Source organism: Lactuca saligna, chromosome 2, assembly GCF_052625555.1.
Source record: "Lactuca saligna cultivar CGN05327 chromosome 2, ASM5262555v1, whole genome shotgun sequence".
Classification (NCBI taxonomy): domain Eukaryota; kingdom Viridiplantae; phylum Streptophyta; class Magnoliopsida; order Asterales; family Asteraceae; genus Lactuca; species Lactuca saligna.
In genome coordinates, this window is record NC_136418.1 from 138,415,019 (window position 1) to 138,426,974 (window position 11,956).

Below are 11,956 nucleotides of genomic sequence, written 5' to 3' on the forward strand. Positions count from 1 at the left end.
TGAACTGAAAATTCTTATTTTATCCATTTGGCCACGAGAGATTTGTCGACTTCAAATATTAAAAAGTTACTGATAAAAATTTGAGATAGTTACTAATCAAAAATCATTCATAACATATTGTAATGGCTACTAATAGATAATGGATAATGTAAAGAGAAATTTCTACATAAATAAGAAAATATTATATTATTTATATAAACAACTCAAAAAAGATCTTGTATATTTTTCTTAGACAAAAAAGTATCAAAATGATTCATTTAGAACAATCATAAAACCTTAGGGCCTTGGAATTAAATTGTTAATGTTTTTGAAGGCACATTATGGTTTATGTATTATTACCTAAAGGGGTAAATTGAAACATTTGATCAAATAAATACAGAATATCTCGGATGATGTCTTTTTCTCAAATTATAAAATCCTGAAAGAAATTAGGAAAAACTGTAAGCAACCGTTCTACGACTACTTCACGGCGGTTTAAACTAAGCAGCAAGCACACATTCTTCAACTCTCCCTCTCCGCCGGACATCTCCTATTTTCCTCCGGCAGATCGTAAATTAATTGCTTATTTATCAGCAGATCGTCCTGAAGTTCCTTAAATTGAAGTTATTGGTGTTGATTTGGGAAATGTTCGTCAAAAAGCTAGTCGAAAAGGCTTCGTTGAAGAAGGTAACGTTTGTTCTCTGGTATCTTTTGTTTATTCGAGCTTTATCTGTTAATTATCAAAACCTAGTGATTTTTATATTAATCTGAGATGTCGTGATACATATCTGTGTGTGATATACTGAAACGCTCTTGATTATACTGCCGATTAGTGATTATCTTAGTTTCCGATGAGTTATGAAGTTCTAAATACAGGTTTTTGGATTTAAACTTAGATCCAGAACTTCTCCCCCGTCCTGATCGCTGATCGATTTTACACTCTCATTTCGTTTGGATTCATTTTTTTTTTCCTGTTATGAAAAAGCGTGAAGGATTATGAGTGCTAATTGGGGGAACTATCAGTGAATGATGAGTAAAACCACACTGGAAATGTTAAGGAGCTGATTTTTTTTTTTTTCCCTTGTTATCAACCGGAATTCTTCTTTTCAACATTTTGCAGAATTCCAGTGTCCAGATAAATTTCAAAAATTAAAAAAAAAAAATCCGAGGGGAAAAAAGATTGGAATACTGAAATAAATTTTTAAAGGGGTAAATCCGTAAATGTGAATGCATTTTGATATATTACTATACTTGGTAAAAGTCTGAGTTAATATTGTTTTAAATAGCAAGAATTTAAACACTGTAATTAAATTTGTAATTTGTTAGCTAAATGACATAATTGGCCACCTCATAATCAAAACAGTCAAAACATGTCTTTTTCTTTGATAGAAAAAAAAAAACATTAAAATATACTTAATCTTTAATTAATCCTCACCTGATCCACAAATTCTCATACGAGGAAAAGTAATTGAATTTTCTATTGGATAGCTTATTATATCATTTTTACCGACAATTTAATTAGCTCTCCACATGGCAAGGTCTTAAAACCCAAATCAATACATTTAATAATATTATTATTTTATTATTTATTATTTTTTAATCACTACTCTCGATACTTGTACTGCAGCCTGGTGGAAATCCAGATAGTTTAAAATCCGACGATGTAAATCCACGCCCCATTTTCCATTATGGCCTCCCATCAGGATGCAATTTATTTGCTCATGATCCTATTCAGAAGATTCTTGCTATATCCACCATGTAACACTCTTAATACATCAAATGTTCTTAAAAATTCATTCAATATCTTCTGAACAAATAATTATTTACTTTTTAATTAGAGATGGCCGGATTAAGTTATTTGGACAAGATAACACTCAAGCTGTTCTGGAATCTCCGGATGCACTACCAAGCAAATTTTCGCAGGTGTGTAAATTATATAATTACCAAATTACCATTATACCCTCTTGTTTACTAGTTAGTTACTTTTTTATTTCCAGTTCATCCATAACCAACAGTTTCTTGTAAACATCAATGCAAACAATCACATCGAGGTTTGGAACATAGACTTGAAGTCATTGGCTCATGTTCATGTATATAAGGAAGAAATTACTTCTTTTACAATCCTTCAACGTACCTTTTACATGTAAGTATATAACAACTCTCAAAATCACAAAATCCATAACCATGTTTAGGGTTTATACAATTTTACAAGGGTACAATGATTATGTCATCAACAGGTATGTTGGAGACTCCATTGGTAATGTTTCAGTTCTCAAGTTTGACAAAGAACAATGTAATATAACACAAATGAAATACATAATTCCTTTCTCAGCATCTCATGGTGAGTGTGAGTCACATTTCTTTATAAAAATCCAATCTTGTTACATGTTTTGAATTATTATAATAAATTATATTTAGGTAATTCAACAGCTGATCATACCAATGCTGCTGTTATGTATATACTCCCTCAACCATCTGCTGAAAGTAAGAGGTGAGGTGATTTTCATTTTTCAAAATCAGTTTTCTTTCTAAACTTATACAAACTCTTAAAAACCTCAAGAAAACAAGAATCATGGCTCACAATCTTGAATCTGTTTCACTATTTCAGGGTTCTTATAATTTATAGAGATGGATTTGTGAGTTTATGGTCAATTCAAGAAAGCAAACCCATCTTTACAACTGGAGGAACTTTGATTCAGTCACTTAATCATGACACTAAAAAAGTAACAGCTGCATGTTGGGCTTGTCCTTTTGGAAGCAAAGTAGTTATTGGATACAACAATGGAGAACTTCTAATCTGGAGTATTGATGATAAGGAGTTAGGTGGGACCCAAACTGGTCCTCTGTTTAAACTAAATCTTGGGTATAAATTGGACAAAATCCCAATCTCCAAATTGAAATGGGCTTATGCAGATGGGAAATCAAGTCGATTATATGTTCTGGGCAATTCCGACTTTTCATCTTCAAACTTGTTACAAGTACTAGTAATTCATATAATCGATTCAACTTTTTTAGGGTTTTATTTGGTGATTGTTAGATTAATTGTTTGATTCTGTGTTGCAGGTTATTATAATAAATGATCAGATTGAATCTCGCACAACTAAACTAGGAATTGGAACACCTGAGCCATGTGTCGACATGGAGATTTTAGTCTCTTACAATGAACAAACCAAACATAAAGAAGATTGCTTTCTCGTTATTGGAAAATCAGGCCATGTTTACACATACGATGATTCTTCAATTGAAAAATACCTAATTCAATCCCAAACTAGGTCTCCACCATCATCACTTCCAAAAGAGATTAAAGTGAAACTACCATATGTCGACACAATCATCACTGTAGCAAAGTTCATCACTGACAATCCATGCATGTTAATGTTATCTTCCAATGAGGACTACATGTTGATGTCGAAAAAGATTCCTTCACTTTTCTCATTTGAGTCTAAGCAAAAAGACGGATCTTCATCTTCATCTTCATCTTCTACATCTGGTTTTACGAGTTTTTCAAATTTCAAAAACATATACATAACAGGACATAGCAATGGTGGTATAAACTTCTGGGATGCATCATCTCCACTTTTGATTCCAATTGTATCATTTAATCAACAAAGTGAAGATGATCAGACTTTAAGTGGTGTTCCACTGACTGCGTTGTGTTATGATATGGAAACAAGCCTCCTCATATCTGGAGATCAAACTGGAACAGTGAGTATATATCTATATATATATATATATATATATATATATATATATATATATATATATATATATATATATATATATATATATATATCATATTGTAAAAATATGTTACATTTCAATTTAAAATTAATATTTTATGTCACAGGTTAGAATTTATAAATTTAAACCTGAGCCATATGCCATAGAGAGCAGTTTTTTGTCCTTACAAGCAAGTTCAAAGAAAGGAAGCAATATTGTTCAAAGTGTTAAACTTGTGAAGGTGAATGGAGCAGTGGTTTCAATAACTATAAGTCATGACTCTAAACATATTGCTGTGGGGTCAGATCAAGGATATGTAAGATATCATTTTTTTTTTTTCCTTTTTTTGCGCTTTTTGTAACTAATTTAACCTAAATTAAAAAATGATGAAGGTTTCAGTGATTGACATTGGAGGAGCAACTGTGTTATATGAAAGGCGTATAGCGAGTGAGATCTCGACAGCTGTCATCTCTCTGCAGTTTGGGATGTGCAGTTTGCATGGATTTGAGAAAAGTGTGTTAATGGCAGCAACAAAGGATTCATCAGCTTGGGCACTTGAAAGTGAAACAGGAAATATTCTCAATAATGGATCAGTTCATCCTAAAAAACCTTCTAAAGCTCTTTTAATCCAAATGCTAGGTAGTAAACAAATCATACTTTTTATTTTTTTTGTATTGTTCTTTATTTATGTGTTACAAATGATATATAGATGAGCAAGGGACAGCTGGCAGAGGATCTAATGCATCTAAGGGTACAATAGGAAATTCGTTTGATGATGGGATAGTGAAGGACTCATTGCTACTATGTTCTGAGAAAGCTGTTTACGTGTATTCACTTTCACATGCTGTTCAGGTTAGATTTTAGAACTTGAAGAATTAATTTTCTTGACATATTTTATACTCTTGTATACTCAATTTTAAATATAAAAATATATATATACAGGGAGTGAAGAAGGTTTGTTATAAAAAGAAGTTTAACTCCTCAATTTGTTGTTGGGCTTCAACATGTTGTTCTGATGCTGGCCTTGTTCTTGTTTTTACCAATGGGAAAATTGAAATTAGGTGAGTTATCTTCTTCATAGTTCATATTTAGATTTTGATTGAATAAAAAAATCGATAAACACATGATTTTGATATTATTTACCTTTTTCAGATCCTTGCCTGAATTAACCCTTTTGAAGGCAACATCCATAAGAGGCCTTGCACTTTCAACTTCAAAACCGAATTCCTTACCTGAAAGTTCAATTTGTGCTTCACACAATGGTGATATTATCATGGTAACATGCTTTTCATTTCAGAAATATCAGATTCTTTTAAATGTCACATAAACATTATTGAATTTGAAAACTTTTGTTGTATAGGTGAATGGTGATCAGGAAGTTTTTATTGTTTCGGTTTTACAACAAAGGGAAATATTCAGGTAATGCATAAATCAGTTGGAGATGAATTATTTCGTTTGATTTTTCTAATTTTTTTTCATGATTTTTTATTTGTCTTAGGCATTTAGACTCGGCTACCCGAGTTTATAACAAGGATCTGATAGTTCCACAAGGGATTCCAGTTGAACATGTCAAAGAAAAGAAAAAGGTGATTGCCATAATAAAAGCTTAGGGATTGTTCTCTATACACAAAGTTTGAATATGAGTAAATTACCATTTTACCCTAATGCAAACAGGGAATCTTTGGTTCTATGAAGAAAGTAAGCAAACCACAACATGAGCGGGAAACAGAACCGGAAGCTTCTAGAGAAAGCTTTGAAGAACTGTCAACATTATTTTCCATTGCTAACTTTGCATTGGAGAGTGAAAGCCAAGAAAACATCCACACAGATGAAGATGAGGTTGACCTGGATATAGGTAAGGTTTGACCTTTGTACAATGTACATTCATTAACATTTTGTTTTTGAATAAATATAAACAATATTTTTAAATCTTTTGTTGTAGATGATATTGACATTGATGGGCCAGAAGAGAAACCAAAAGGAAACACCATGATGGGAGCGCTTAACAAACAAAAGCTCACTAGTAAATTTAATGCATTCAAAGGTTAGTTACTTCAAGTCTTCAACTTAATATATCTTGAAAATAAGATTTTGGAGATGAATTTTTTACATTTTTTTTTTAATATACGAAGGTAAACTAAAAGAGATGAATGTGAAAAAGGAGAAAGTGCAAGTGAAGGAAGAACAACCACGAGATGATCAGAAAACCGGTTCTGTAGATCAAATCAAGAAAAAATATGGATTCAGCTTGACCAGTGTAATCTTAATTTATAAACTCCTGCTAAAATTGCATTTTATAGAAATATTATTGATCTGTTTTTTGCTGACGTGGCAGGAAACAAGTGCTGCTAAAATGGCACAAAACAAACTGAGCGACAACATAAGAAAACTCAAGGTAACTATTTAACTTTTAGGTAACATTCAAGACTGTTAAAAGTCAAAAAAAGTCAAAGGCAGAGACACTAATCATATGATTTGTCCAGGGAATCAATTTGAAAACAGCAGAAATGCAAGACAACGCACAGACATTTTCTTCAATGGCAAAAGAGATGCTGCGAACTGCTGAAAATAATGATCGAAGAACCTCATGATATCATCATCATATACATGTTTGTGTGTTTTTCTTTTGAAAGGTTTGTGTTTGATTCTTTAGAAACAGAAGTTGGTTTGGTGAATGTGTACAGAGTAAGAGAGAGATGACATTATTTTTTGAAAAGTTAAACAAGGTTGTGAGTTAATTGAGAATATATCTGATTCTTCATATCATCCCTATTGCTTGTTGTTAGAGTAAACACCTTCGCTCCTGGATGATTCTTCAACCTCGCAACTGCAGAAAACAAGAATCATACATTCTTCACACACAACATGAACAAAAGCATTTCCATGTCTGACTTTTTTTTTTTTTTTTTTTTTTTTTTTTTTTGATAATTAACGAGCATACCTGCAGGAATATCTCGACCATATTTTGGAACAGGGATTGTAGCTAGAAACGGTTTGTTAGACTCAAGAACACGCAACACTGCAGGGAAGAACAACGAACTGAAGAGCTCCATCTTTCCAACTTCATCAATCACAAACAGATCTGTATCTTCTTTGACCTGAAAATGAAATCGAAAATCAACTTCTTACTGAGAAATTGGAGATGAAAAGATAAACGAACCTGTAACTCAGGCAAAGCTAATGATTCGAATGATGCTACATCGACTCTGTATCTCCCCACAGTAGGCCATCTAATGGACTCTACACTGCCATGGAAAACTTAATTAAACCCTAATTCGACGTTGAATGATGAAAAGATATGAAGAAATGGTTACCTGGAATTGTTAATAGAAGCAAGTGGAGCAGTGCGACCATCTAACGTAACCACCTCAAAACCTACCCTCTCGCCTTCTTCTCTGATCTCACCTGTTTTGTATCCCAAATTTCATGAGTAAACGAAGGCGAAAATCAAAATCTATTTGAGCGATGGAAGTGTATGGAATGATAGAGCATTACGAGTGAAAAACCCTTGAATTTTCAAATTGGGATTGGAAGTTCTGAGATTCTCCAAAACCCTAGCGATCAGAGTGGTTTTACCCACGCCCTGCGGAGTCGAAGGTGTACAAAGGCGATTCAAGCAAATTCAGATTCAATTTGATTCATGAAGATATGGAATCAAATGATGAATGAGACATGGAATCTATACAACTTACTGGGGAGCCGGTGACGAGAAAACATTTAGCTGGAGCTGCCATTTACTCAACTGTTTCTCCCGGCAAGGCAACACAGAAAGTGATAAGTAATGAACTAATGATTTAAAAAGGGACATAATATTTCCAGTTGTTAAGTTGCTTCCACTTAAATTAAAATTAAAGTTTTTATCCTTTACAAAAATTAATTTGTTTTTCTTATTTATAATCAAACCGTCTCAAGTCTCATCTATCAATCCACTTAAACTGTGAGTTTTTTTTTCTTCCTATTTATCACTTACTAAAAAATCTAACTAAAAATTGTTTTCTTACTTATCTATGAAACCTACTAATTGATGCATCACAATAAGATGTAACGAAAAATGATATGTTTCAAACTAATGTATATCATACTAAAATATTCAAACTAATATATATCAAATCACAATAAATATACCAAAAAAATATTTAAATCATAAAATATTAAAAAAAACAAATAGTTATTAAAGATTAATGTGAAAACTACTGTTTTACAACAATTTAAAACTATAATTTTTGTAAATATTATTGTTTTTTTTTTCATATTATATATGTATCTTTAATTTATATCCAACTTTTTAAGTGATCATATGAAATTGAATAGGGTGAATATTTTTGTATCGTTAGACTTTTTTTTTTTTTTTTTTTTAAAATATTATTATGATTTGAATATTTTTATTCAGCAATATTTGTTGTGATGGATTGTGATTTGATGTTTATTAGTTTGAACATTTTATTGTGTTTTTGAATAGTTTTAAGTGATGATATGAAATTGGAGTAGGTTTAATATTTTTGGAGTGTCAAACGTTTTTTTAACATGAACATTTTGTTACATATTATGCCTAGTGCCTAGTGGATTTGATGGATAAATAAGAGAATTAATAAATTAGAAAATAAATTATTTTTTTGTTAGATTTTATATTCCAAATGAAAAATAAGAAAAAAAAACTCACGTGTAAATGAATTGATTGTGAGAGGCATCCGGAAGTGTGTTTGATGATAAATAAGAAAACAAATAAATTTTTTGTAATTTATAAATAAGGGAAAAAATAAGAAACGCTTGAATGGGTTAAAGGGATAAGAGGTGGCACTCTCATATAACCCCGTAAAATTATATTCATACTTTTTTAAAGTTTTATATAAGAACAAAAATGTCAAAACAATTTAATTATATGTGAAAGTATCAACTCCCTTTTAAAAAAACTACTAAAGCTAAAACAATGATGTTAGGAGACAAGAAGTTTTTTTTTTATTGCTTTTTGTAAAAAAATAATTTTATTCGGGATTGGTGGTTTTTTTCCATGGTTAGCAGGGGCGGTTTTGTTATGGTGTCCGTAGTGATACCGATGACTAATATTTTCGTATACAGTGCAAAAAGTTTTAAATTTATTTCTTTCACTACCATGCTGCTATTTAAATTTTTCGTACCATTCTTATTATGAAATCATGCGTCTGTCCCTCCCCTAGTGACTAATTAGACACAATGGATTATTAAAAACAAAATATAAGTTTATTATTTTTTCATCATTTTTATTTAATTTGATGGTATTTTTAAAACATTTTAGATAGTTTGTTATCCATTTATATCATTAATATATTCATATTAATGCACAAGTAATATGCACAAGAGGTTTAGCAACAATATAGTTTACTGCATTTGGGTTTTTGCCACAGTTTTTTACTCATTTTCACACTTTTGGTCCCTGCTATACTCTTCCTCCGCCGCTTCTCCTCAATTCATTATGATGCAATCTCTTGTTGTTGCTTTTATGAACATTAACTTCACCGCCTCCATATTCTTATCAAAAACCACACCTTATGAATCTGCTTCGTTCATCTATGTCGTTCTCGAACCATAAGACAATGCCTCTCACTAGTTATTCATAAAGCATGTTCATATGTTTTTGTTTGAGGAAATGAAACAACATAAAAATTAAAAAAATATATATATATCAATTTCATTGTGTAACTACTTTAATATATTCTTTTTTGAAAGAGAGGGAACGAGGGAAGAGATAGTAGGTTGAAGAGTATTGTGTTTCTTGCAGTTGTCTTTGTAATCGTCCATGAATGAACGAAGGGAGTATATTAGGGAGCACGATGAGTTTTTTAGATCAAATTATATGATTGTAACATTTTAAGAATAAGTACTGAAAGATAATTATTCGAGTATATATGTTATATGCGTGGATATTTGACAAATATTATGTGAATATAATATTTGTGTAAAAAAAATATTTTAAAAACTTAATAAATATGGCAAAAACAAACGTTAAAAATAAAAAGATTATTTAGGATAAATAATCTTAACGAAAGTTGTAACGAACCTAAAATTATAAATTATATGTTATAAGATGTATTTGGTCTAAATACATTTAAGGGTGAACGCAAGTAGTGAAACAATAATTTTTCCGTTATACATTTTCGATAATAATTGATTAGGTACTTATTGTTTATAAATGATTTGAATAAGATTTTATTATAAATGATATACTGATTTTTATTAATAAATAGTTAAGAGACTATAGTGTAACTTGAATGATATATTGTGTTAATACAAAAATAACTGAAGGATCATAAATTTAACTATAATTGATTTTAAATTGCAAAACAACATACGTGTAAAAAATATAAGAAAAATGGTACATATTTTTATTAATTAAAATGATACGTGTTGATAAAAGAGAAGTAATAGTACACCTTCTAATTTAGAGTCAAGATAAGAATAATATGTGTTAATCTTTCAAGTATGTTCGTACACATCTAATTAATTGAAGTTATATGTGTAATTTTTGTAGGTGACTAATCTTTTGATATTGTACGAGCGATTAAAAATCCTTGATATAAATAAAGGTATCATTTGAGCAATTATTATGATAGAAAACGATAATAGCCAAAGATATAAACAATATAAAGAAGGGTTAGAAATTTTGAAATTAGAGTTCAGAACTTTCAAGCAAAGAGTCATAAATAAAGAAAGTGTGATATAACAACGATTATGAAAATAGTTAGTAACCACTAACTAGTTAAGTGAGTGTATAGTTACTTTCATATTACACATATATATGAATTATTTAATAAAAATTACGTGCTCTGTGTGCATATTATTTGTGTTCTTGATATCTATGTTGGATGAACAAAATATACATATTTTATTCGATTTAAACTGTATATGTATTTTGTACCTATAAATATGATGGGTAAAGATGAGTAGATGATGAAATAAATGATAAGAGGTGTAACACCATAAAAATTCAAATAATTTTTCGCTTTTTAAAACCATATAAATTCATTCATAATCACTTTCAAGAAAACAATGTATCAACATTATCTTATTACAAATCCCCAAGATCATAACACGTGTGTGTACTGATCATGCCGGTGCCTTTCCGCGATCCTCACTAGAACCTGAAACACATAACACAAAACATTGTAAGCACGAAGCTTAGTGAGTTCCCTAATATACCACACATAACACATACTAGCCACTCGAGGCTATAACTCTGTGGGCCCTTGGGCCCTAACTCTGTGGACCCTCTGGTCCTACTCTGTGAACCTTCCAGTTCTAACTCTAGTATACTTTGATATACACATGACATAAATCACATAGAAATAATGCAGTGCAGCACATCATATAAATAACATGCAATAATTCTGTCACATAACTCTAATTACAACTCAAGGTAAAGTATAGTGAGAAGACTCACCTCGGATGTCTCGGTAATATCTCGCTCCCGTAACACTGATCTAGCCTCTGCCTAAACACATAAACGACCATCCCAATTAATAATGGCTCTCCAAGCTAGACTAAATCCTCACATGTCCTCTAAGAAGGCTAAAAGCCCATTTTACCCTTCAAACAGTTCTCAAACCATACCCTAGAAGTCAACAGTCAACCCTTTTACCAGACTCGTCGAGTGCACAATTGTGACTCGGCGAGTTCAGTCATGAACTCACATCCTCAAAATCCCCAATGACTCACTGAGTCACTTCCCCAACTCAACGAGTTACCATCTGCGTGATTCATGGGGAAAAACCATCCTACTCGCCGAGTCTGTTCTTGGACTCGGCGAGTTCAAGCCATGCTCAAACTCAAATGACCTCCTAAGGTCAGATCCGTTCCTCTAACCCATAGATCTGGCCTCCTTAAGCAAGATAAACACGTAAAGTTTAGACCTTGATGCCCATGCAAAGACCTAATGGCTCTATTTGAAGAAATGGCCTCAATATGCCATCCCAAGCTCATATCTCCCAATGATACACATAAAAATCTAGGAGTTAAGGTCTCTGGACCACTTTGGATCCAGATCCAAAGTTTCAACACAAGAAGGGACCAATTGCACCACAATCCATACTCTAAAGGGGCTAGAAACCCTAACTCTCAAAGATTAACACCAAATTGAAGAAGGATCGAAATGTATACCTCAATATGAAGTCCCTAGACTCTGAAATCCACAAAATAGCACCCTCTTTAGTTCCCTCTTGCCTTTGCCACCTTCTTCTTGCAAAAACACCCACACAAGGATCAAAAATGACCTCTTCTTCCTCAC

At 31.7% G+C, this 11,956-nt stretch overlaps 2 protein-coding genes across 3 annotated transcripts; one reads left to right on the forward strand and one right to left on the reverse strand.

Moving 5' to 3' along the window:
* The first annotated feature begins 418 nt into the window (after window positions 1-418).
* Window positions 419-6,465, forward strand: DAW1 (Transducin/WD40 repeat-like superfamily protein). Of its 2 annotated transcripts, none has more exons than XM_078980401.1 (20): window positions 419-666; window positions 1,607-1,737; window positions 1,818-1,902; window positions 1,977-2,122; window positions 2,217-2,320; window positions 2,398-2,470; window positions 2,588-2,957; window positions 3,043-3,684; window positions 3,827-4,015; window positions 4,092-4,338; window positions 4,409-4,551; window positions 4,642-4,760; window positions 4,852-4,975; window positions 5,060-5,118; window positions 5,198-5,285; window positions 5,374-5,554; window positions 5,642-5,743; window positions 5,832-5,956; window positions 6,035-6,094; window positions 6,183-6,465. In XM_078980401.1, the coding sequence occupies exons 1-20, from the start codon at window positions 625-627 to the stop codon at window positions 6,288-6,290; spliced, it is 3,138 nt and encodes a 1,045-aa protein (XP_078836527.1). In that variant the 5' UTR covers window positions 419-624; the 3' UTR covers window positions 6,291-6,465. The 2 variants fall into 2 exon arrangements, with proteins under 2 accessions (XP_078836527.1, XP_078836528.1); XM_078980402.1 differs by having other exon boundaries at window positions 2,410-2,470.
* LOC145031778 (uncharacterized) lies at window positions 3,156-7,517 on the reverse strand. The gene is made up of 8 exons (XM_078980403.1): window positions 7,392-7,517; window positions 7,195-7,282; window positions 7,014-7,104; window positions 6,860-6,944; window positions 6,641-6,797; window positions 5,352-6,526; window positions 4,843-4,931; window positions 3,156-3,664 (listed from the first exon to the last, which is right to left on the reverse strand). Exons 1-6 carry the CDS (start codon window positions 7,431-7,433, stop codon window positions 6,417-6,419), a joined length of 573 nt encoding a protein of 190 aa, XP_078836529.1. The 5' UTR covers window positions 7,434-7,517; the 3' UTR covers window positions 3,156-3,664; window positions 4,843-4,931; window positions 5,352-6,416.
* Between the last annotated feature and the right edge of the window lie 4,439 nt (window positions 7,518-11,956).

Coding starts and splice junctions, on each gene's coding strand:
- DAW1 (XM_078980401.1), top strand. CDS start 625: ATGTTCGTCAAAAAGCTAGTCGAAAAGGCTTCGTTGAAGAAG. Junction 667..1,606: donor AAAAGGCTTCGTTGAAGAAG/GTAACGTTTGTT, acceptor CTTGTACTGCAG/CCTGGTGGAAATCCAGATAG. Junction 3,685..3,826: donor CTGGAGATCAAACTGGAACA/GTGAGTATATAT, acceptor TTTATGTCACAG/GTTAGAATTTATAAATTTAA.
- LOC145031778 (XM_078980403.1), bottom strand. CDS start 7,433: ATGGCAGCTCCAGCTAAATGTTTTCTCGTCACCGGCTCCCCA. Junction 7,105..7,194: donor AATTCAAGGGTTTTTCACTC/GTAATGCTCTAT, acceptor GATACAAAACAG/GTGAGATCAGAGAAGAAGGC. Junction 6,798..6,859: donor TAGCTTTGCCTGAGTTACAG/GTTCGTTTATCT, acceptor TTTCATTTTCAG/GTCAAAGAAGATACAGATCT.